Source organism: Thunnus maccoyii, chromosome 1 (assembly GCF_910596095.1).
Source record: "Thunnus maccoyii chromosome 1, fThuMac1.1, whole genome shotgun sequence".
In the NCBI taxonomy this organism is placed as follows: Eukaryota; Metazoa; Chordata; class Actinopteri; order Scombriformes; family Scombridae; genus Thunnus; species Thunnus maccoyii.
This window is the reverse complement of record NC_056533.1, coordinates 19,861,947-19,888,736: the sequence shown is the minus strand read 5'-3', so window position 1 is coordinate 19,888,736 and position 26,790 is coordinate 19,861,947. Positions and strand designations below refer to the sequence as shown.

Genomic DNA, 26,790 nt, shown 5'->3' with positions numbered 1-26,790 from the left:
GAGAGCCTCAATGATTTTTTTTTTTTTAAACATAATTAAGCTAATGCAAGATAGAAAAATCAAGTGAATGAAAGATGTTGTGTGCCAGACTTTGAATATGGGTGAGGACTGTGACTTGGAAGATATAAAAAAGATCAATGCTGTGGTGGGCGGCAACATGTTTCACAATATGTCATTGAAATGCCAAATCTTACATGCTGAAACACTAATGTGTTTTTTAGAGATAAAAATATACTTTGATAGCTTTAAATAGAGTTTTTTTTAATTATGCAATTGATATTTGATGTTTATAAACATATTAGTTATTTTTTCAACATTGAGAAGGCTCTCCATGTTTTTCTAATTTATATGTATCACAGATTGCAGGAGCCAAATTTAGAACTTGTCAGCTATGACTTATCACATGTAGCACATCTGTGTGTTGCTGTATGTTCACAAAGCACAAAAAAACCTGCAGTCAGAACTTTATGTAAACCAAAGAACAGATATTCTGACATTTTTTTCTTGGCCAGTGAAACTTTCCCATCTTTGCATCTTGTCCAAAGACACAGTTTGGATACGTCTGTATGACAATAGCATGTCTCTTTAGCCAAGTCTCCAGAGAGAGGGAGTTGAGGTTTTGCACAGTGATAATGGTTCTGCCAGCTGTGGGTATGAATACTGATCATGTTGTTGGCCTCAGGCCTGCAGCCAACTGTAGTTGCTGTAACCCGAGTTAGTCTCTGTGCTCAGAATCCGCCATGGGGCTTGTTCTCGCTGTAATCGGAACAAGACTTTACTGAAATTGCTCTTTGTTCACCATAATCTCCTATTATCACCACTATGTATGTTGCAGGAATCCTGAGTTGTTGCACAATGTATGGGATACAGAAGGTGTTTTGATTGAAGTCAGTCAATTCTTTGAATAAGAAAATAATATTTCTCCTTTCTAATCTAATTTAGAAAAGAGAAAAATTAGTGAAAGCTGGAAAGAAGTAAAAATGTGACGTGTAGACAGGAATGAAGAAAAACAGTTTTATCAATTTGTAAACATGCCTGTGATAAATTAAAGGCTCAGATATTTTACATTTGTTTTATTTTTAACAATCATATATTACTAATTTGAAATAAATATCCATTTGCTGAAACGGTTACATATGTGTATAGAAAAACATTTATGATAAGAATTTCTGAAAGGGTTTTACTGACAACTTGCCAAACAAGAACAAAAACCAAATGTGTTGCAGTGTGAAGAAAAAACAAGCTAAGAAAATGACTACTGGGCTTTATGTCCAGTATGTATGTTTTGTTTTAAGATAATGAAATGATCCTGGTGAGAGATCAAAATAAAGATTGAAATTCATAACATAAATCAAAATGTTATGACTGTTAGACTTCAGTTCCCTGAAGAGGAGAAACAAGGTACAACACATAAGGTATGGGACGTCAAGCCAAGCAGGCCACTTAAGCATGAGCATGCTTGAATTTATTCAAGCAGAATAGTTGATTCATTTCAGGTTTGTGGCATTAGCAGAAATAGTGACCATCTTTGCAATTAATGGAGTTGATTTTTCTGAGCACAGACAAGAGTTGAGACCTCCTTATTATCCAGCAACTAAAATCTGAGACTCTGCCAGTGTGTTAGGGAATCTATTGGGCAGATATTACACTTGTTATAATTAATCTATGTGACTTGTTAACAACTGGTTGAACAATGCTGTACTTGTCGTGACAGCTCTTTTTTCCAGCAGACAATGTCTGGAAGTGTTTTTCACTGGAGCCCGCTTCATGTGATGATCTCCTGAGCTGTGCTCTCACCTCTTCAGCCTCCTCTCTAAACCCTGGTTCTTGAGGTTGGATCTGGGTTTGGTTTCATGTGACGGCAGTCTTGTGGAGACATAGGATCAGTTAGAAATGAGGACAGCCAATGAGCTACCATTCATTCCTTTAGTCATGCAATGCCCTCATTTGTGTTGAGGACTGTTGGCCCCCTCAGGCCAGTCATCATGACTGATCATCCTGTTGACTGATGAAGTCACAGAGTCAGTATCTAAGTAGATATGGAATAAAGTGGCATTTGGAGATTTAGGTGCTAAAGCGTTAAAATCTTTACCATGCGTGCCATTTGTAATATTCTGAATGAACAGCAACCAGCTTAATGAAGCATTATAATGGATCAGGGCCGTGTGTGTAATGTGTGCATGTAATCTTACTGTGATGAATAATGTCTTGTAAAGGTCACAGAAGAACAGAACACAATTTATTTAATCACATTAACCATTTAACAAGTCTTTACAGACTTCTATGTGCTGCTCCTAGACTTTATTTAAAATATGTGTGTACAATAAATATCTACAGTGTCCCATGTTTTCAGATCCTATTTTAGTGCCATTTTCTCTGATCAATTGATAAACCTTTGTACTTGCCGAAATCTACATCATATTTTTTTAAAAATATTCACGTATTTTGGACCTTTTGTGTGTAACTGTTGTTAATACATCTTTGGAAGATACTTAGGTTGATTTGCTACAAATTTTGGTTTGGTTAAACAAAACTGTAGTATCATAGAATACGTTATGTATCATAACTTGTTTTTGTTACAAATATTATTCTGTTTAGTGCTAACATCTCAAGCCAAACTTAAAACAACAAACGTCTGTGTTTAAGCTCTGCTAAAAGCTCTGGTGAAACATGATTTGTGACACATTTTATAAATATGGTACTTAATTGCATCAGCTAGAGCCATTCCACCAAAAGTACAATGGTGACACTTAACCCTGCTGCAAGAATGGCACACCTTTGCTGTAGTTGCACCACAGTTGTGCAATGTTACAGTATAATATCTGTAGGGTGCAGTTAGCTTACACACAGCTTTACACAGGCAAACCCATTACAGCACTGTGGTCTTATTGGGTTTTGGATTTGATGTCACATAACACTGCATTCAGATTTGAGGGTTTTATCTGCCATGCATACTTTATTGTCCAGTGCAATACTACTTCAGATTTGAAATGTTCAGAGAATGACCAAAAAAGCAGAAAACATGTTAAGGAAAGCTACAGCACACGATAATCACCAACATACCATAAAATAACATTTGACCTTGAATGTCATTTGCTGGACTTAACACTGTTGCTTGGCTTCACACAGAGCAGTTACGCTCACAGTATTTGAATTGATAGTTGAATGAAAATGTCTTTATGTTAGAGACTCCTGTAAGCCATGTTGAATGAACAACACAGAGCCAGCTGATTGCACAAGCAAAATTCATAAACATGTTTGACCCATGGATGCACTCGTCTTCACATTTTTATTGACCCGAACAGTGAGTGGGAGCAGCAGAGGGATATCTTCTCCTATCTATTTCATCACTCCCATGAAAATCACTCCCAAAAATCTGATTATGCAAGTAGTTCTCGCAATGCAATGCAACCATGCAAGTGTATATACAGTATTGAATGTGTCAAAGGAAGATTTGAAAAAGGCTGTTGAACACTTGCGACATAGGCCTGTGCATGCTCAACATCTGATCGCAGACACCTAAGCTGCTCCCTATCATGAGCTGCATCACAAACACGGATGCTGAAAAAGGCCAAAGTCAACAGACTAGCAGGAATGTCAAGATAAAGTTACCTGGAAAATTGTCCAGATGATGCGAGCGTGTGTGTGTGTGTGTGTGTGTGTGTGTGTGTGTGTGTGTGTGTGTGTGTGTGTGTGTGTGTGTGTGTGTGTGTGTGTTTACTTTTATGTCAATAGGTTTTTATATGTTCTAATATGGTTTTACTATCAGCCTTCCTTCTGGAAAGTGGAGCATGCTGTAGCCAGGCGTCTGACTGTTTAACTGATGTTTTCTAATACTCATAAATTAAAGGGGACCTATTATGCTCATTTCCAACTCTATATTTTTATTCTGGGACTTCCCTAGAGTAGTTTTGCATGATTCACAGTTCAGAAAATTCCTTATTTATCTTATGCTGGCCCTTTATGCAGCCCCTCAGTTCAGCCTCTGTCTCTTAACAGGCAGTCTTGGCTCCTGTCTCTTTAAGGTTGCCCTCCTGATGAGCCCACTCTGTTCTGATCGGCCAGATTTCCGGAAGCCTGCTGAGGAGCAGCCTTATCCGAGTCGTGTTATGTTACAGGAGACTCTTATTGGGAAGAATTTACAGGAAACAAAACATGTTCCTCACTGAATTAGTGGAGCTTTGTTAGCGGCACTAAAAACTGGTTCAGACAAAAACATGGAGATATTTGGAGCTATTTGTTCAGCGGATATTAGCGGAGATTAGAAATAATGCAGGGAGGAATAGTACAAGCAGAAACAGTGATGATGATGTTTGATGAAGAGCTGCAGACGACCAGCACACCTCCAACAGGTAAACTACTTATTTTAGGGCCACTCATAGTGTGCCAGCTTGACTCAAGTCATGGCTCAGTGTGACTAGCCCCAAAACAATGGAAAAACGGCATAATATTAGTGGAGCGGAGCACTGAACTTGTGCGCTGTGCGTGGAGCAGATGACCATATAAAGAAATGTCACAAGCCAACGTCAGCTCGAGCTGAAAGTAGGAAAAAAAAACGTGGAAACCGAGCAATCAGAGCAGTCTGAGGCGGGTGCTTTTTGCTCACAGGGATTACTTCTACATACATTTACCTCATTATTTGACACTTTGGTCACGTTTAATATGAACGATGTATATATGACTGAAAATAATGTGCTAATGTTGACTGTGACCAATTACAATAACCTCCGACCTCTCAGCTCACAACATGTCTGAAGAGATTTCTTGGGACTAGCAACATTGTACATATTATTACATTATATCTGTATCTTTAATGAAAGCAGTAGTTTGTATTGTGAACAGATTGAAATGCTCTTTAATACTTTAATACTCATTAATGACCAATAACGGCAATTTAACTTTGTAAGTGTCAGTATACTGAGAAGAGATGTAGTCTATTTTATCGGGGGAGGATGTTTGCTGCCGCTGTGATTTTTTGATTCTCATATTTTGGTTTGGCTGATGACCATGGATGTATTTCAAGAGCTGGATACCAGACCGAAAATGGTGCTCACTCAGTCCAATAAGAACTACTCGGTTGGTGCATACGCCAAAAAAAGTTTCTAGCATCTGGGTTTGCTTCCACATTGTACTGAATATGAGCAGAAGTGTTTCCCCTGCTGGCCCCGCCGATGAGTTCCCACTCAGCCCACAGACTTTACATTGTGATGATGTCACAGATTTTTAGATCGCTTTTGTTGGCTTGAGGAAAGTTTTACTAATATAAAACCTTCATGGATCAAAAAATCATAATAAAAAGAGTCATAATTGACCTTGTTTGCAGTTCAAGGTGTCCTGTCAACAGCTTTTACAGACGTCTCCTTTACAATGTTGGTCTAAGGGAAAATGTTTTTTGGGCCATAGGTTGATCTTTTGCTGCGATACTGCGAGTGACCATTGGTAAAAATTGGCTGAAAGGCTGAGCGGCGGCGCCCTATCCAGCTTTTATAATACATCCATGCTGGTGACCCAGAACGCCATAATGGAAGCCTGCTGGCAAAGATAGTTCCTTCAGAAGTAAAAGTCCACTGTTTCTGTTCTTTTCTGATCTGGCTCAGTGTTGCTTCGACTCTAGCATTCCTGTCTGGGAATGGCTACAATCCAGTGGGGATTGCACCATGGTTTGAGGGGTATTAAGAGTGCGTTTCCATCTGGCAGACCAAGGGAACGCACCTGACTGGAATGTGATGATCAGCCCCTCTGTACTGGCTTCTTGGATCTCAACTCTGCGGTGCCCAGAGCTAGATCCATTACTACAGAAGCTCAAGCTTAATGAAAGACCCATTGTGAAATGAAATGGCAAATCTAATTCAAAATATCCTTTCATGTGTGATGGTAGTGTGTCATCTTATTTCCCTTTCTTTTGACTTCATTCAAGCCCTGAAGGCAGTCCAAGGTTAATAATGCTAGCAGGCCACAGAAAATGTACGGTAGTCTCCACTGATTGGCTGAATGTTTTCTTTTAGACAAATGGGAATTCAGATTTGTTTAAAGGAATCAAAGCCAAGAACCTGTCTCCATGTGTTTGTTTTGTCTCAGTCTACAACTTGATCATGCTGCTTTAGGGAGCACATTCTTTCACAGGCAACCGTTGTGAGACAAGTACACTACCTGCGGGTGTATATGACAAAATGCTGGGTCATTAGTTGAATGACGTTTAGAGTACATATTTTTTTTAAACCTGCTTCTCACCTTCTCATTCTCCCTTCTCTCCAGGCATGGAACACGATGTGCAGGAGAAGTGGCAGCCGTAGCCAACAATGGGATCTGTGGAGTTGGTGTGGCTTACAATGCCAAGATCGGAGGTACAGTCAAATAAAACAAGTGATTGATTGATTGATTTGAACTCACAGGGACAACCTTGGTTTCATCTGTTTTCTTTTATGACTGCCAGAATAGCTGAAACAGTTGTTCTGCAACGTCAGAGTTATTTTCAGTCTATTTCTCGGGCACAGCATGCCACTAAATCTTTTTGAGCATCATCACAGTCGTGATCCGGATTGCACTGTAAGTGTATTGGTTTTGCATGGAGTAACAGTATTGAAAAAGCACAAATGTGAAAAAATTTCTGAAATGGTACTTATGCTGTAGCTTTTTTGGAAGCTGTGTTAACTCAATGTCACATTTACTGTCAGCTTGTAGACAAGTTAAACAGAAAAGCACATCTTATTTCTCATATTCTGTTCCCTTATGTATCTGCTGTGAATTGATGTGGACAAAATATTATAAACACCTTTCAACTGCTGGCTACAGCCTCAAAAAATAGAGTTAAGATTCTACAGATTCACCCAATAAACTGTTAACTATTTATTTAGAGACATATGGTTGTGCTGGTGGAGTCTCTAAAGAAGTCAGAGTAAGAGATAGAGGGGAGCTCAGAGTTTGACTGTCGTACTGCAGACTTGAAAAAGCTGTCTTTATAGTTTATCTAAGGCAAAACGCCCACCGTAAGATTTTGTTGAAGCATGTCACAGACGGGGGTGAAGTCAAATTGTCAGAACACACATTTGGCAAGGTCTTGTTGCCACCCTGCTGTGATGTCGGCCCCCGCTATTCCCTGAGAACGCAACCGCGACTTGAACATGCTCAATACTTGATTGTGTCACTCTGGCCAGTGAAATTTCATCACCCGGTGTCTGTAACTGCCATTTTGATCATGCCGGGTGCTGCTCAGTTTCATCTTCCCCTTGTTTTAATTAAGTAAGTAGCTCCAATGACATTATGACCAAACACATTTTTGTAATAGCTTCTGTTTATTTTAATTTCTGGCTCACTCCCTTTAACTGTCATTGTTTTAAAACAGATTTCTCATCACCCTTTTTATCTAGGAAGCAAATGCTTAATTTATGGGTTGTGGGTGAAGGGAAAAAGATAGAGAAAATTTTTGAACAAGCCGCAATACGTGCAAGGAACAGCATTTAAGCTAACCACTCTTTGACTGTGCATGCAGTTGTGGTGTCAACGTGTTAATTAGCTCAGCAAATGGGATGTGGGTTCAGAAAAAAAACAAAAAACAACTTAAAGTGGGCGGTTGTATTTAAGGCCTCAGAGTTTGACTGTAGTCCCAAAATTATTCAATGACGCTATTAAAAGCAAACATAATAATTTAATGATGAAACTGACAGTTAGGTTTAGGATTTCGTGTGTGTATGTTTCATAAATGCCAGAAACAAACAAAGTAGCTGAGGCTCATTTACAGGAAGATACAATATATGTGACAGTGGCAAAATATTATGAAATATTAATTTGTTTGTTCTAAATAGGATTTTGCACACTGATGAGTTATTTTGCAGCTGCCTACAGGGAAGTAAACTGTTTTTGTAGTTTCTGTTCCCATTCTTTGGAAGAGACTTCAGTGCTTCTTTGATATAAATAAAACATCATTTATATAAATTTTGCATATTAAACATCTCTATGTAGTATTTCATGGTGTTTTATTTTAGCATTTTTCTTCCAGTGTGATTTCTAAAATTGAAACCATGTGAAGTGGTTAATCAGGGATAAAGTAAATTGTATTTATGATCATCACTGGTACTCATGCACATATGTTTTGTATTGGTGCTTGCTTATTTCTTGTTCCTGTGCTGAGGATGTGTTGTAATTTCAGTAATTTCACTCTAATGTGGGTTCTGCTGAATCCAGGATGTAGCATAATGATGTGTGGTCCTTTTTAACTGTAAGCAGCTCCTCTTATACCAGTGTGTGCTCTATCTCATTACCTCTCTGCTTATCTCAATAGCCTCCTGCCTACTTCCAGCTGTCGTATCAAGTTTGAATCCTGACAGAATAACGCTATAAGCCTAGTCTTTATGATCATTCCAGATGGCCAGTAGGAATACACCACATGGCATTCAGCTTTTCTAACATAAGTGGGCTGTGTGTGGTCAGCAGGAGGCAGCAACAGTTTTGTGAAAAACCTTCACATGTGCTTTTATCCACACTCAAGGCTCTTTTCTAACATTAGTTTTAGAACTAGTTTAATTAAAAAAAAATTCAGCAACTAATTTCCTTGAGTGTGTTTGTTTGTGTTTGCTCTCCCTCTACACCTCGAGAATTGTGAAGCTGAGGTACAACTGTGCTTTCTGTGGTCTATAATGTCCTATCTTAATTTTCTGAGTCGCCCCTGGCAATGCTGTATGCCTAGCTCTACAAAAAAAAAAAAAGTTTTCATTCAGAATTAAACATTTTATTGTCAGGTGTAAGGTTCAAGTATGAAACTTTACCCTGGCACAAGATCTCAAACATTTACTGAGCATTAAACTTGACAGATGCATACAAAGTACAGAAACACGAGAGACTCCAGACTGTGCAAGTCCTATAATGACTCTGAACAGCTGGAATCCAGGCAGACACAATGTTCTCCGATACATCAGACACAAAAGGCAGGAGCACAGATAGTCATTTGTAGTCCAAAGCAGCAGGGCCAGGACATTCATTTTGGTGGCCAGAGAATATGTATTGGAAAGTTAGGGTGCAGAGGGAACAGCACAAAAGCTTCTGTGAGTCTTCTGTACAAGATCATCTGCCCACATGCCCCCGTGCCACCTGCAGCAATGTAGCTCATTATTCAGTCTGGGGACCCTCCTGTGAAATATCTCCTTGGTAGTTCCAAACCCAGATCGGCTGGCCTTCAATATTCATAAGTTTGTCAAGGGTAAATGTACCAAAACAAACAAAAAATCTCACTTCCAACAAAAGTGCAATAAATTAAGGCCTGAAGTGCTAAATTACTGCAATTGTTGGTTCATAGCTGCTATTTACAGATGTCACCACATCAAACTGTCTGAATCTTGTTAAAAAACATTGTAATGAAGCGTTTGTGCCCAACACTGAGTCCATGTGTCCATTTAAGTTGATGTTTCCATGTCGCTGTTTTTCTTTGTTTTACTGAGTTTTAAAGGAATAATACGGCAGTTTGAGAAATACGCTTATTCACTTTATTGCTGAGAGTTTGGTGAGAAGATTGATGCTACTCTCATGTCTGTTTGTTAAATACAAAGCTTTTACCTCCTGTCAAAGCCAGGCTAGCTGTTTCCACCTGCTTCCAGTCTTTATGCTAAGATAATCATCTCCTGATTGTAGCTTTGTGTTTAAGGGGCAGACATGAGAGTGGTATTGATCTTCTTATCTAACTCTGGGTGAGAAAGCAAATTAGCTTAGATTTGAAGTATTGCTTTAAAAATGTGTTCAGACATTTTCTGAGTAAAGGATGAAACAAATGGAAGAGGAAACCTCCTCCTTTCCAATATAGAGGCAAAATGTTCAAACAGCATACTACCAAGTATATTTTGAACAATCAGTTAATCACACATTTGTATAATTTAAAAAAAAAAAAAAAAAAAAAAAGAAAGAAATTACTGGTGTTGAGTTGTATTGCGACCTGAGAGTTAATGAGGCACTCATGAGTCACTGATGTTTATAATCCTGTATTGAGCATATGCACAGAAAAGACTGAACCTTGTTGTTCCGTCAGCCTCACTCTTTTTTGGGATTTGACGGGCACTGGAGATACTTGAGTCTCCTCAGCAAATCACATGACCCTCTTACAGAAGTGCAGGCTGCCATGGAAACACTAGCAGCTCAGAGCCTGGTTGATGCTTTTGGAGGACTTCAAAGCGCCAGTGCTTGGTTACTTTAACCCGTATAGAGCAGCGTGGAGTAAACTGGCCTGCAATGCATCAGAGACAGAAATTAGTTTGTTTTTAAGGTGTCTTTGATTCCTCACCACTCTCTCTTTTGAGGAATGTTGCCCAGACAAGGAAAGAGATCCATTGCAAGAAAACCTTCTGGGCTTGAAGCAGAAATAATTGGTCAATTAGTGTGCATTACAAGAAAAGGATAAAACAGATAGAAGCTTCAAAAATGCAAAGGGATAAAATTTCAGTGAGGAATTATAAAAAAAGGGGAATCAAATATATTTTTATATAAAGAAGTAGGCTTGTCCTTTTGAAGAAGAGATGTCAGTTATTTCATAGCGGTCAATGCTGTGAATTTATTTTGTACTGTTTCGTTTATTAATTTCTACATTATTTTTAATGTTTAAAGTGAAATTTAAAAAAAAAAAATGGCTTTAAGAGCTTGATTTAAAGAGAAATACATGTGTACTGCCTGTCTCATTATTCCAACAAATCCATATGGTAGCCCGACGTTGCATGTTGACAATTCAAAAAGGCCGCAATTCAAATCTTGCATCACACGCACCTGTCTTTTATTGATTTTTAAATACTCAAAAATATGTTCCCATGACTCTGAAATTCATTGCTGAAACACATGCCAGTGGATTTTCTGTTTGCCAGATAGTCTACATGAAAAAAAAAAATGAAAGGAATAGTCGAATCTTCCCTATCCCTAGCCTGCACTCCTTTGCTGCATTGTTTTATGTGCGTATTTGTGTTTTATCTCTGGTAAAGCACTTCGCCAGTGATCACTTTAAATTTACCATATAAATATACTTTGGATGAGTTGTTCACTTCTCTTAAAACAAGAGCAAGTCTGAACCAATTTACACTCAGACAGTTACACCAATTTCATCCAGACATGTAGATGAAAAAAACTAATGTTTTCTTTTATCTTTTTATCTGAATATTCTCAGAAGTCTTACACTTGAGGAGGTATTTCACCCACAATGCAATTGATCTAGTTCCATTTCAGCTCTTTCCAAACCAGCCCAAGCGCCAAAGCAAATCAATACAGATGGCATTTGATTTACGTGGAAGAGGCTCGATAAAAACATCACAGTGGATGCACAAATAGCAAACACCAACAGCACCTGCTGCACCTCTGCATGAGGTGTACAAATACACACACTGAACAGCACCGCAAACAAGTGTGCAAATATGCAAATCAAACAACACGCGGTAGTATTGCTTTGCCTCCACACCTCATACCTTGCTGAACGTGGTTGCAAATTCAAGTTAAACTACAGAGCTACAACACTATGAAGTAAAGCTGCAGATTAAAGGAACAAGATTCTGCAGGATCATCATCACCTGCAGCATTTGCATGTTTCAGTATAGCCCTTTTTTGCAGTTAAAGATCCCCTCAAGACATGTTTTAAGACATGCATATAAGATATATAAATACAAATACAAACTCTGCACATACATCGTTCTGCACAGGGAAGCTCAAACATCCAACTGAAGTTAACAATAAGTGAAACACATATTTGAGTGTTTAAGGAATTCCTGATGTGCAGTTTGGTCCATTAATATCCAATATAACTTGTACTAGATATACATTAACAATGTATTTATTGCAAATTTGCGTAGAAAATCCCCCATTTCACAAAAAATATTTAAATACAGATGCCTTTTGTTTTAACCACAATACCAGCCTTGTCTCCAGTTTCACTTTATCTCTTTGTTCATTAGGTTTTCAATTTCATATTTACTATTACTTATCATAAAATCATAGTAATAAAAACCTTTATATTTTATCATCTGGTCTGATTGTGCTTATGTCTGGCAACATGGATGCAGGTGTGCGTATGCTGGATGGCGAGGTGACTGACATGGTGGAGGCCCAGTCTCTCAGTCTGAATCCCCAACACATTGACATCTACAGTGCCAGCTGGGGCCCGGAGGATGACGGCAAAACTGTCGATGGACCTGCCAAACTCGCCAAAGAGGCCTTTCTGCGCGGAGTTACAGAGGTGTGTATGTGTGTGTTTGTGCGAGATAGAAATTATTTACTGCCTGTGTGTGGCTTCCTTTCAGCAGTCGGTAATTGAACTGTTCAAGCATGAGAGGACACAAGCGGAAAGAACAAAGCCGTTTTCGACCCTGACAATTATGAATGGAAGGGAATGTCCTCTGAAAGCCAACAGGGAGGAAAATCTTAGAAAATGAATAGAAGCAGCGTTGACAAAAAACAAAGTTTTCTTAAAAAAAAATAAAGAAAATCATTGTTTGTTGAAGGGTGCTTCTTAAATTGCCAGCTATTCTTTATCTCTCAGCTCTTTCAGTTTGTCAGCATGTGGGTTTTCAGTGTCAAAGTTGTTTTTAAATTTTCCAACTTCCTGCTTACTGGAGCTTTAAATTACTCGACAAGTATTTCTAACAAAAGGCTTCCAAACACACTCTCAACTTAATAAAAATGCAAAAGAAGTATAAAAATGTTATCTAGGAAACTAGTCTGTCAGCGTGCAACAACAAAGCAACCTGAATGTCAGCCAAAAAGGGACAACACTGTCATGTAATTGGTCCTCCTCTTTATAGCAGCTCTTCTCTCAATGCATGTGGGACTGTGTCAGGTACGTAAAATGAAGAAGTCTACAGATTAATAAGGATACAGATCACACCCCAGGCTCTCACTTCTACGCTCCACGAATAAACACATCCATGCAGAGGACACTGACTCTTGTTATAAAGCAGGAGGATTCAAGGCATGTGCCATAAAGCTCATTGGAACCGCTGACGGTGACTACTAAGATAATTGCTGCAGTGACAGTACTGTCAGATGGTGGTGTGGGTGGTGCATAGCTGGGTTTGATCAATGCAGATAGACGACGCCACTCAATACAATAAAGTAGCTCTTAGATGAAAATTATTGCACTTCAAAGGCTGAGAGGTTGGATGATTTATTACAATGAGCTGTTTGTCATATAGTGCCTTTTGTATTGCATTGCTGTCATGCGATATTTAGCTCCTTTTAATTTACTGAGTGACCACCCTGGCTCCTGTGATGTATGCTGAGTTTTAATGGGCCATTTTTGAAATGAGCCCTGAAATGAATTTGCCCTCCTATAATTGGGATTCCTATTATGATCGAATGAGATTTTGTTCTTTTTCTTTTCTTCTGGTTAGTAGTGATTCAAGGAATGAATGAAAGGGGTCTACGGTTGTCTTCTCTCCGTATGTCTAAATGCACTGTATGTTCTCCAGGGTCGTGGCGGTTTGGGCTCCATCTTTGTGTGGGCTTCTGGGAACGGTGGGAGGGAGAAGGACAGCTGTAACTGCGACGGCTACACCAACAGCATCTACACCCTGTCCATCAGCAGCTCCACCCAGAACGGCAACGTCCCCTGGTACAGCGAGGCTTGCTCGTCCACCCTCGCCACCACCTACAGCTCGGGGAACCTCAACGAGAAACAGATAGTGAGTTGCGGTTGATTCCAGTGTCTGCACAAACTGAACTTCTGCTTCCATGTTTATGAGAAATTATGTGGGATATTTTTCTCCAAAGTGAAGTTCACATGATTCACAGTGTCTATATATCGGCAGGAAGTAGTACTAAAAAGCACTTAAGTACTAATCCAGGCTACAAATAAGCTGTTTTTTCTCAAATGACTGACATTTGTTTTAAAGACTATCTGCAAATACTGGAAAAAAACAATTGCAAATTTTCATAACCCAAAGTGATGTGTAAAATGTCCAACCAGCAGTTTGAAACTCAAAGATCTTTAGCTTACTATCATGGAAGACAAAGAAAAATAAGAAAATATTCACATTTGAGAGCCTGGAATTAGAGAATATTTGCCATTAATGCTTAAAAAATAACTTACCAGGATTAATTCATGATTTAAATAGTTGCAGATTAATTGTCTGTCAATCAACTAAGCAATTAATTGAGTGATCGGTTAAGCTCTACACATATATAGTCTATTGAGATCTGCAGCTTTATTCTGTACCTGCTGTCCAAACTGCATAATCACTCTCCTCTTTTTCTTCACTTTTCTTCTCTGTTCATTCAGTCTTGGGCCATTAAAATTATTATGAATAGTGGAACGGCTGAAACTCCATCTGGCAAATCTGTTGCTGCTTAACATTCTTGTCACAAACACAAAATCACACACACACACACACACACGGGCACACACACTCTTTTCTTTCTCTAGCATACAGTCTAGCAGCCAGACCAACTGGATGGACAGCTTATGACATCTCTCTGACATGTGGCTGGTCCCTTAATGCTTCAGTGCTGTACTCGTTTAATTGTGCTGTCACTCATGAACCCGGGAATGAAGAGATGGAATAGAAGAGAAAGGGTGGGACTGCCAGGGTTATGCAGGAGTGAATATCTTAATGTCTGTTTAGGGTTTTTTTTTTTTATCACACTTATATTTTCCTTCTCTTTCAGTATAGAGTGTGGGGATATGTGAAGCTCCTAAAGGCATAATTGGATCATTAAAATCCATTCTGCCAGTACGTTAATTATTCTGTTCGGTCTGTTAAAAGCCCCTGAAAGTTATTACGTCTTTAGTGGTTCTGAAGGTCAGCACACTGAACACACTAATAGATTCTAGCTTTGTATGAGTCTTATTCCATCATATAGATTCACCTCCTCTTGTAGAACATACAGTAGTTATATCAGTCGAGTGGCTGGGTTTTTTTTTCACGAGGCGGTGTTTTGTAACCGTTATCCTCCCAGAGATGGGTTTTGCTGAGTGCAAACTTTTGCTGGCTCGCTTTGTATTCATGCAGCTGTAGTAAATCACACCTGGGAGCTGCCTAGCACAACCACAGTCCTCTGCTGTGGGTCACTGAGGAGATCTGCTTCATGCTCAAAGACACCTCACTGGTAGTTGTTGAGAAAGGGTGAGCACAAGTTATACGATTTTTCCCCGCTTTGATTTAGCCAGCTGGTCCAGGGAGCCATGCTGAGGACTTTTTTTTGCTCACAAGTTCTCAACTCTTTAACCATTTTTCTGCCTCCAGCAAATGCATGTATATGAGATAACAAGAGAAGCAAAGGAGGAGAAGAGATAAAGCTTTTCTGCTCACTTAAAGGAGATAAGTTCTATGTGATGAGAGTTCAGGATGTCTTTTTGAATTTACTTTTTATCATGCAAGCACAAGAGCGGTCTGGTTGGGATATTGGGTGATGGACCAAAGCAATAAAAAATTGAATTAGTAGAGGATTAGTTAGGCTAGACAACAATTTTAAGCTCATGTTTCACTTTCCAACAACAACAAATGACATACAAGCCTCGTGACATTCTGTTTTTTGCCTTTCGGATAATGGAAGAAAAACTCTTAAGTACATGTTTCAAGAATATTTTACCTTTTTTGTCTGTTTTTGCCAGAGCTGTCTGTTTAAGCCCAATGTGATTCATCTTCCTCTTAGGTGACTACAGACCTCAAATCTAAATGCACAGACTCCCACACAGGCACCTCTGCCTCCGCCCCACTGGCTGCTGGGATCATCGCTCTTGCCCTTGAGGCCAAGTAAGTGCTTATCACTATTTTTCTGAGAGTCTCAAAAGCCTTGCACGTCTCCTGAGTCCTACAGCTTCATTCTCAACACTCCCTATGAGTACATTTCCTTGACTTGTATTGATTAAAATCAGTTAATCCCATGGGAAAAGAAAAGTGTTAAAATATCATTTGTGCAGAACAAACTCATGATTTAACTGTGCAGTAATTATTCTAGAGAAAGATTTGTCATTCTCAGAACTAACATGGACACCAAAAATATTCAGAAAGCCTAAGTAGTTTGAATTAATGTCCTACTGTTATCAGTCTCCAGCATATGGTTAGAAGTTTCCAAACTGCAAATTGGTCATTTAGTGGCAACAGGTAAAATAGTTTTCTAGCTTTTTGTGCACAGACTGTTAGAAGCCTGATTGTAAATTTAACATTCTTGTACTAAATCAAGCTTTCACTGCCGGTGCAGTGTGTTTACGCATCTATTCTGATTGATTATCTCGTTTTTATGAATGACTTTTTAACCCCTCTGGCTGACAGACTTCTACAGTGCATTTGTAGAAACAGCACACTTTGATGTAAGCACTAATCATTCTTATCCAGTCACGCAGCACTAATGGAGGGACAAACATGAACATCAGAACAGCCCTGAAAATTAGTAATTAGTCTTGTGACAAAGCAAAGTGAGGTGATAGAAAAGGATTGCAATTAGGAATGGATTTGATGAGAAAGCGATTGAGCAAAGTTACTAAATGCAATACTTTATTTTACAAATCCATGATTAGATTTATGAAAATAAAGTGAAATCCTGATGGCTGTATGCGTGTAACTCAAAGAAGAGGAGCAAACCCAACGGTGACCTCCTGTAACCCTTTTTTGTGTCTTTTCAAATCTGCGTTGCTGTAGGCAGGATAATCACTTAACACTTTTTCAGGTTTTCTCTTTACAAGACATTTTGCCAAAGGGCAGGAATTGAGTTCAAACACATGTTGACTGAAGGTTTACTGTAATTCAGGAAAGAATGTGACCGGTATTTCATTGTATTCTGTATTTAATCAGCTGTCCACCTGCAGGTTAAGAATGTAGGACGTATTGTCAGAGACGTCCGTTTGATCTGTTGAGTGCCTCAACTTGATTTTAGGCTCGAGTCTTACCATGTGTTTCCTCCTGGCTGTGTGTGTGTGTGTGTGTGTGTGTCTTTCTTTATGGCTGTGTGTGCTTGCTTATACACATGTTCCAGTAAAAACCTGACCTGGAGGGACATGCAACATCTGGTTGTACGAACTTCTCACCCTGCCCACTTGCTCACCAATGACTGGAGAACCAATGGGGTCGGACGTAAAGGTATAGCAACTCCTTCCAAGTTCACTTCTGTCCGCTGCAGTTTACAGGCGCCTTTGAGGCTTATTATTATATTATACATCTAGTAAAGCAAATTGTGATTACAGATGCAAGGCACTGGTTTAGGACAGAAAGGAGTGTGAGGTTACACACTCAAAGCCTGTCTATGACGTTTGAGCTGGGAGAATGAGGATGTTTCCCTCAACAGTCCAGCATTCATGTGTCTGTTTCCTCTTCTCTTTCTTTCTGCAGTTAGCCATTCATACGGATATGGGCTACTTGATGCCAGTGAAATTGTATCGCTGGCAAAGACATGGACCAGTGTGGGGCCACAGCGGAAATGTGTGATCAGCATGGTCTGCGAGCCGAAGTTAGTACACCCCCCCCCCCACACACACACACACACACACACACACACAGCAGTTCACTGAATTTATTTCAAGAACTTGATACAAGTTTCTACACACCACACATATCAGGGCTGTCACGGTTTCAAAACTCTAGTTTGAGCTAATTAGAATTAACATGTAATTTATTTTCATTCAAATGCAACCCATGACGTCTAATCCTAAACTACATGGTAGAATAAAGACATCCTCAGTAGGGCAAGTGTGCCCATACGAGTTGGTGTATTTTTAATGTCTTAGCCCATTTATTAAAGGCGTTTATTTTTCATCCCATGGATGAGGGCATATTTTTTTCCTCTTTAAAATTGTCTTTTCCACCCTCCAAGAGCACCAGTGGTTGTGGTGGACACCAGAAGCGCTCCTGTTTGTTCCTTTTTGCCATACATGTACACGGTAGAATTGTTGCCTCACTAGCTTGCCAGCATTTTACAATGTTGGCAAGCAGCCTCACATTTGTCCGCAATTTTCCCACCTTTGGTGTTTAATCCAAAATACTTCCTCACATTACTCAGATGGTTTGGTGTCACGAGTAGTTCAGCACAGATTGCTAGTTCTCTCCAATTTGCGTCAGAAAAGAGAATACTAATTGTCTGGTTTACTGATAGGACAACAGTACATACAATGAGTCAGATGGGCAGTGCATTTTTGGAGTGCCCCCTGCTGGAGTACAAGACACATGTTGTTGAAAATTTTGATTCTGAACAATTAGGAGTATTTAGTTTTTTCTGTATTGGAACAGTAGTTTTAATATGAAATAAAAAGTGACAGCTGGAGCTACAGTATATAATTAATAGCTTATGTTTTATGAGGGTGTCCTGGCCAAGATGGCAGCAGCATGTAGGAGATAGAAGTTACAAATCATTTAACGCTTACATGTAATAAAATGGATAAATCATAAGCGTAATCAGGAATCAAAAAGCCAGATCAGAAAGATAATTTATAATTGCTAAAATAACAGCAGTCATAGACTAGTACAAGGAATGGTATAACAGGTACAGTAAAGACATTGTTACATGAATTAGTTAAAGTTGACATAAACTTGGCCTCTTATTAAGCAGCATGAGTGAGATAAGCCTGGATGTTTGAGACACAGTGAGTGATAAGAGACACAGAAGTTTAACTCATCCACAACAGAACAGATGTGTATAACTGAGCAGTCATGCTTTGCTGCAGTGACACATTATATCTTCATCTTGAGCTTGGCTTTGGGCGTCTGTGTCGTTCTGTGTGTGTGTGTGTGTGTGTGTTGTTGCAGGGTCTCGGCTCAGCTTGAGAGGGAGCATTTTAAAAGAGATATAATTTGTCCATGTATGTGTTCCTCTCTCTATTGAGATTCAGTATTTCTCCTCAGCCATTTTAGTCCGTCCTTCTCGGTGTCACAGCTTAGACACAGTCTGACGTCTTCTCTTCATTATGCTCTCCCTGTCACTTCTCTCTCTCTGTGGCTATGAGGTTCTCTCTCTTTTACTGCTGCTATGAGATACTCAGAGCAGATGGTTCAAGCATCTGGGAGCACCAATCAAGGCAGGTTATTCAATTTACATTTTAGGTGTTTAACTGACTCACTTACCCAGAGTGACTTGAAATAAGTGAGCAGGTAGGGGCTCAATGTCTTGCTCACTGTCAATTACATCCAGTGATCACATCAGAATCATGACGGTGTACAAAAAAAGGAGACGTTTCAGAGAAAAAATTACTATATCATATATATATTATATCATCAACATTATAACCACAAATATGATGGTGTATTTACTCTGGTTCGTGCAGCAGTGAGATGACTAATGAAGTCTTGAGTGATATTCTGTTTATCAAAAGACTTGTTCATTCATTTTAGAGACTGATTTGAATTTTAGCGGTGGGGCTACCCTTGTGTTTACATTTGGAAAATGAACTGTGCTTCAAAGCATAACGTCTTTGCAGAAAAGCTCCTAAGCTTCTACAGTATCTAAGCAAATAAGTCAGCATGCAGGCTTTGTTTCAAATAGGTAACAGAAATATTTCTTGTTTATTGCAAGAACACTGAAGGTGACAGACGTGCACACTTCAATTTATCAAACATACTGCAAATCAGCAGAGAACAGCAACATTTGAATTGGTGCAAATAGTAACTACTGTAGTATGGCATGAAACACTGTTTTCCTTCTCTTAACATTAAAAAATGGATGGCAGTTCACAAGGGTTCACCTCCACCCAGAATATTTTCTGGTGGTTCTGAAAAGCTTTTAACACACAGTTTATTAAAATACTCATTTCTATCTCCTCAAGATTATTGCCGCACTGTTTTTAATTTAGAAAATATTTCCAAAATGATTTCCTCTATGATAATGCTAATTTGTAATAATGCATTGGACCATTGGCTACTAAATGAATAGAAAAAATTCAAGCATAAGGCAACTGAGGGACAAATGGAAGAACTGTGTGAAAAATGAAATACTTTTAATACATTGTAGGTCTTCATGCTGAATCAAGGAACCTTGTTTTATTTACAGGCATCTTTTAATTTTCAGGAATATTTTGTCATTGTTGTTAAAATGATTTTCATTACTGTAGTTATTACTGTAATGTTGGCGATTAAAAAGGGCAAAAGTTGTCATCTTTCCTTCTTGATCAGTTGCCCGCAGTTACTCATTGACTTTCCACATTGACTGAATGGCTTTTTGTACTGTTGATACTGTAGCTAAAGGTTGTGTGTGTGTGTATGTGTGTGTATGTGTGTGGGTGTGTGTGTGTGTGTGTGTGTGTGTGTGTGTGTGTGTGTGTGTGTGTCATGCCTGCAACAGTCCCACATATTTTGCTTCTCCCAGACCTTAAATCACAGACGCCTGTGCCGCAGTGGTCAACTGGCAACGATTAATCTTCAGCAGCCATTTGTATAAATTTCCATTCCCTCCTCACGTTTTCTGACTCTACCTAGAAACACCACAAAACACAAAATACATATAACATGCAGATGTTAAGGTGCTGCTTAGTTGTCAGTTTGCATCATCATAATAAAGTGTACAGTCACTTTATGACTCATTAGCTTCTAGAAAAGTGCTAAGGAGTCATATTAACCTTTTAGCGTGTGACCGTATTTATTAAGCTGCTACAAAGGTCAAAGGAATTTATGTAGTCTTTTAATGCATCATGAAAAATTTATCAGACTGAACTTTGAGGCGCTGTGTCTTAAAACAGTGTGACAGTGGTGATCACACCATATCTTGTCTATAATTTGGGCACCTCAGTGTCACTAAAGCCCCACGACTTCCTCCTCCTCAGAATTGTTGTGAATGCGTGTAATCTCCTAAGCGGATTTGAGGGTGGAGTAAAAAGAGGTGGGTGCCTGCTTTACTTCTGCAGAGGACACTGGTGCTACAGGTTGTGAGACACTAATCCTGTTCAAGGCCACAAACTCTACACCCTTTGCAGACTCGCACACTGGCCAGGAGCTAAATGTTACACTTGCACAGCTATCTGGAGCGGACGCTACTGTACAGTAGCTTATCCCAAGCTTAGACCAAGCCAGTAATGACACACAACCTACAACTAATGCACCCCGCTGTCTTAATGTGTCCTCTCATACGTCCTTTCTCATGTTTGACAGGAACATTGGCAGCCATTTATCGATTAACAAGAGTGTGGACGCCTGCTTTGGCACAGACACTCACGTGACCTCATTAGAGCACGTCCAAGCCCGGCTCACCTTGTCCTACAACCGGAGGGGAAACCTGGCTATCCACCTCATTAGTCCTGCCGGCACACGCTCCACACTACTCCACCCCAGGTACAAACACACCACTACATGTACACACAGACATACAAGTTGGTAAACACAAACCGTTCACATTCTTGCTTGTGTTTTTCCTGCAGGCCTCATGACTACTCATCAGAGGGTTTTAATGACTGGGCTTTCATGACCACCCACTCCTGGGATGAGAACCCCACCGGGGCGTGGACTCTGGAGATTGAGAATGTGGCTGGCGCCAGTGACTATGGTAAAACATCTTTCTATCTCTCTCTCCATAAGATAGAACATTTTAGTTGATTCGCCTGCTTATTTATGTGTTCATTGCGAGAGTTTGGTGCTGTGTGTTTGAAGTGTCTCTCCTTTTCATTATCCCCCCTTTTATTGTCTCCCCCTATTATTATCATTATTATTATTATTATTATTAGTCATATTTCTATTATTGTTATCGTTATCATTGTTGTTGCTATGCTTCTCTGTGTCTCTCTCTCCCCCCTCCCCCTCCCTCTTCTCTCTCAACCCAAACGGTCGAGGCAGATGGCCGCCCACCTAGAGTCTGGTTCTGTTTGTGGTTTCTTCCCATTAAAAGGGACTTTTTCCTTGCTGCTGTCGCCAAGTACATCCTCATGGGGGAATGTTTGGTCCCTGTAAATTAAAGAGTAGTTGCAGGTCTAGACTTGCTCTTTATGAAAACTGCCCTGATATAACTTCTGTTGTGATTTTGTGCTATAGAAATAAAATTGACTTGACCTGTGTGCAAATGTATTTACCCTTTGGCCATATTTGAAATGACTGACCATTTCTAGAGTTCAGCCCAAAGGTTCAGGGTTCAGTGCCAGAAGAGTAGAGCTCAGGTGGCTCCTGCATCCAGAGCGCCTGTACTTTTGTCCTTTGCCTTGTTATAGGAGCTGTGCTGGGGGCAAGGACTTAGTGTCAAGACTGGAAGCAGGGAAAGGCTAGCCTAGGTCTCTACAAAAAATTAACCAGCACTTATTTTGATAATGTATTAATCGATTGATTCATGTTTTTAAGACAAATTGCCAGATATTGGCTTGTTCTTCTTCTCAAATGTGAGGATCTGCTGATTTTCTTTGTTTTATATCATTGTGAATCGAATATCTTTGGGTTTTGAACTGTTTGTTGGTCAAGACAAAACATTTGAAAAGGTCATCTTGAAACTGTGATGGGTATTTATCATTTTCTGACATTTTACGATGTGTAACGATGAATAGGTTAATTGAGAAAATAATTGGCAATAATTGGCCGAAACCACAAATGACCACTGTTTGTGTGCAGATTAAACAAATGAGATACGTGCTAAATGAATGAGCTTTAAAAATGCATGTAGGCATATTTTTTAACTTTGAACAGAGCCAGGCTAGTGGTCCCTCCCTGTGCTTCCAGTCTTTATACTGAACTAGGCTAATTGCTCCTCAGCTCTCGCTCTGTACTTAATGTACAGTGGTGTCATTCCTCTCTTCTAACTTTGGGAAAATACGAAAATAAGTGTATTTTCCAAAATGTTGAACTATTCCTTTAAAGCAGGGAGCATGATGAAGCAGTGGAGTAAATACACTAACAAGCATCTGCTTCTGGACATCGCAGGTCCAACCACAACAACGTGTTCAGAAGCCAAGAAAACCTCAGAAAAAAGATCCAGATAAATGTGTCACACCTCCCTCCTGAGTAAGGAGCGATTTACTAAAGTGGAACCTCTCCTAAGGCCCCACACTCAACTGATTCTTGAGAGATGTGCACTTTATAATACTCTTATTAGGCACAGTGAAATCATGCTGTCTTTAAATTGCTGCTCATTTCAAGGAGTCATTTTCTGTCATTTTATGCAGAAAATCCAAGAGTCGACAAGAGGATACATTTACAAAATCCACTCTAGGGAGTGCCAGAGCCTTACTGTTTCTGACAGGCCTACTTTTTCCCTGGTTAATTTCAGGGGTTTTTTTTGTTTTTTTTTTAAATCTCTGTCTCATCTCTCCACTCAGGCACTCTGACCCAGTTCATTCTGGTGCTATATGGTACCAGCTCAGCATCTCCCAGCTCCTCTGAGAAGTCTCAGCCTGGAAATGGCAGCTGTAAGACCTTGGACCTGAGGCAGATATGCATCGGTAAGACTGATCTCCTGTCTCACTCACAGGAAGTTTCTGTCCCAGCAGCTAAGGCGTGTTAGTGTAACAAGTCTTGTTGATATAAAGTAGCCTGGTTAGTGTCAGGTGAAGTCAATAAAATATTATCCCATGTTTGCTCAGCTGTATCTGTTTGCATAGTGAGTCTCTATATCAACTTCACAGACAGATCTGAAAGTCACACAGTTGTCTTATGCAAACGTCATGCCATTATTTAACTTTAATATCAGAATCAATTTTAAAGGGGATCTATTATGCACATTTACAGCTCTAAATTTTTATTTTTGGACTCTAGAGACACTAGAGTAGCTTTGCATGATTCATAGTTCAAAAAACTCCTTATTTATTTTAAACTGGCCCTTTATGCAGCCCCTCAGTTCAGCCTCTGAACAACAGGCAGTCTTAGCTACTGTCTCTTTAAGGCTGCCCTCCTGATGAGCCCACTCTTTTCTTATTGGTCAGCTTTCTGGAAGCCCGCTGAAGGGCAGCCATATCAGACTTGTGTTAAGTTACCACCGATGCAAACCCAATGTTTCTTGTTATCTGCTTCATATTAAAAGCTTTTAAATTACTAAATAATGGGAGACTTTTATTGAGAAGAATTTAAAGGAAATGAAACGTGTTCCTCACTGAATTAGCGGACCTTTGTTAGGGGTGCTAAAAACTGGTCAAAACACTAACATCTGGAGATACTTGGAGCTCTTTGGTCACCGTATCATTTAGAAATAATACAGCAAGGAATAATACAAGCAGAAACAGCCACAGTGATGATGATGTTTGATGAAGAGCTGCAGACGACCAGCCAACGAGTCATGGCTCGGCGTGACTACCCCCAAAATAATGGAAAAATGCCATAATGTTAGCAGAGCAGAGCAGTGAACTTGCACTGTGCATGGAGCAGATGACCATATAAAGACATTCATCATGAGCCGATGTCGGCTTGGGCTGAAAGTAGAAAAAGAAAGTTGGGAACCAAACATTCAGAGTAGTCAGAAGCTGGTGCTTTTTGCTCACAGGGATTACTTCTACATATGTTTACCTCATTATTTCACACTTTGGACACTTTTAACATGAACATCTGACATTGTAACATTATATATATGACTGAGGTAAGGAAAGGCATAATAGGTCTCCATTAAATAAAGATCTAACTTCTGATGAGATCAAATTACATTTTACTCCAGGTCTCTCTTTAATAGCCTCATTTAAATTTAATGGTGTCCATACTGCCGTCTCCTACCTAATCCAGATACTGTTATAAGCGATCTAAAGACACCACTGAGAACCAACTCTGTGAAGTCCACCTTTATGTCTGTAACAGTGACAGTCTGACCCCTACAGGCTGTCAGCAGTACTCACATACTGACAGACAAGAAATAAAACATAAACAAATACAGAATCATTAGAGGGTGAACTGATAATCATTTCATGATTATCGTGTATCATATGATTCTCGGCATTCTCTAACTTTGTTCTCAGGATCATAGTTTTCACTGTTTTGAACAGGTTACAGTAAATTAAATTTTCCTCCTTTTTATTGGCTCACACTCCTGCTTTCAGCTCTGTTACTCCCAGCTCCCACAGTCTTTTAATTGCCATTATAGGCAATGGTCTGCATCAGGACCTGCTGCATATGGAAATGGGTCTGTTGACTTAAACTTATGCTGCACTCAGCATATAAATTGCAAAACTTTTTGTCATCATTTTTTTTTAGTAAGCAAAAGTAGTAGTAACAAAAGTGAAAATGGCGACTTGAAAGCAAAATCACCTTGAAACATTTTCTCACATTTCCAAGATACCAAACAACTCGTGGATGAATAGATACAGAAATGTCGGATATAAGGAGCTTTGTCATGTGAACTGTGCTCTCTCGGCTTCGACTGTCTGGGCAGGTATCCTCGTTCTCTGTTTGGTGGTTCACTGACTCATATGGAATGATTCTTTGAGTCATATGGAGAGTAAATTGTGTGTGTGCGGCGGTTCGTTTCACTTTCAGTGCTCTTCTCTGTCTTGCAGAGTGCAACACCGGCTACTACCTCTTCCAGCAAGGCTGTGTGAAAGAATGTCCAGCAGGCTTCTCTGTGGGCTCCCAGCCCCTCAACTACACAGTGGGAAACTTTATAACACCATCTTCCGTCCCAGCCTGCCTGCCCTGCCCACCTCCCTGCCTGACCTGCAGCAGCCTCAGCCCTCAGGCCTGCCTGTCCTGCCTCCCACACAGCTCCCTGGATCCCATCTCCGGCACCTGCCTGCACCTCAACCAGTACATGCGCGAGTCCCCTGGCAGCTTCATGGTGGGCCAGGGTGACCCGGGATCACAGGTCCACCTCAGCTCCCGGCTGCCCATCACCATCGCCGTGCTCAGCTGCATGGCCATCATTGCCACCTTCGCTGGCATCTTCCTGCTGCTGCAGCTGCGCTCAGGCGCGCTCATCAAGCTGCCGTCTCTGGAAGCTGGCGGTGGCCTCGGGGGCAGCTTCAGCCTGGGGGGAAATAGGGTGGTTTCGTACCGTGGCATCCCGACAGTGTGGGGGGATGAAGGGGTAAATACAGACTCCGAAAACGAAGAGTTTGACGTCCAAAATGAGAGGACTGCCTTTATCAAAACACAAAGTGCTCTTTAATGCTTCCCCCTCATCCCTCTCTCTCTCTCCTGCTTTTAAAGTCCTCTCACCACCATTAGTCTGATAATTCAGGGCTGTGGTAACTGTCCTTTCCCAGTCCTCTCTGGTTTTATCTCTCACCCCTTTTTTTTCTGTCTCTGTCTTACCAGCTTCTCATCTGAATCTTGCTTCAGGATCATGTCTTCCACTCCACTGTGGGAGACCTGATGGGAAGCTGCTGTCTCTCAGAGCTCGGGATGGCCCGAGTTTTGCTCTGTTCACACTCGGGCGCATTTCTATTAAACTGGCTCTCTCCCTCCTCTTGCCCTCAATCACTAACAGTGTCTGTCTGTGCAGAGTCCATTTTCCCCTCCAGCTCCAGCTCCTTTTTGTTACAGTAAACAAATGATTATTGTTTGCTTTCTTCCTCTTTGCTTTTCCCATCAGTCTCAGTGCAGTAGCCAGACGAGATTGTTGAATGTGAGGAGCACAGATGTGTGTGCGTTTGTGTGTGTGCACATGTCTGAATGTGTCTGCGTGTATGTGAGCGTATAAATCTGTTTGAACAGTGTAGGCCCTTTTACAGAGAAGCTAAAGCTGGGCCAGTCACAGCTAGAACTTCAACTATTAAGTGATAATAAAAAATTGTGAAATGTGGCATGAAATCCGATTTGGAAACATTGATTTTCTCTTAAGTGTCATTTAGTGACATAAACAGCCAAAATCTGTTGAGAAAACCACCACTTACCTGTAGTGATTTAGGTTTTTTAAAGTGCATTTTAAATATGCACAAATCAAAAAGCATAATAGGTGTCAAGGAAATTACTCTAATGGCTTATAATCATGTATTCAGTCAGAAAAACAAAGCTTTCTGGTACCGTCATTTGT

The 26,790-nt window shown here is 40.0% G+C and overlaps 1 protein-coding gene across 2 annotated transcripts in view; it reads left to right on the top strand.

Moving 5' to 3' along the window:
- Positions 1-26,286, top strand: part of furina (furin (paired basic amino acid cleaving enzyme) a) — an 81,485-nt gene extending 55,199 nt beyond the window's left edge. For both annotated transcript variants that reach the window (XM_042406386.1, XM_042406395.1), the window contains exons 7-16: positions 6,256-6,344; positions 12,018-12,190; positions 13,422-13,634; positions 15,604-15,704; positions 16,924-17,027; positions 17,277-17,394; positions 21,018-21,197; positions 21,284-21,408; positions 23,159-23,281; positions 25,316-26,286. In XM_042406386.1, the coding sequence (XP_042262320.1) occupies positions 6,256-6,344; positions 12,018-12,190; positions 13,422-13,634; positions 15,604-15,704; positions 16,924-17,027; positions 17,277-17,394; positions 21,018-21,197; positions 21,284-21,408; positions 23,159-23,281; positions 25,316-25,923 (1,834 nt within the window). In that variant the 3' untranslated portion in view covers positions 25,924-26,286. The remainder of the gene's footprint in view (positions 1-6,255; positions 6,345-12,017; positions 12,191-13,421; positions 13,635-15,603; positions 15,705-16,923; positions 17,028-17,276; positions 17,395-21,017; positions 21,198-21,283; positions 21,409-23,158; positions 23,282-25,315) is intronic.
- The last annotated feature ends 504 nt before the right edge of the window (positions 26,287-26,790 follow it).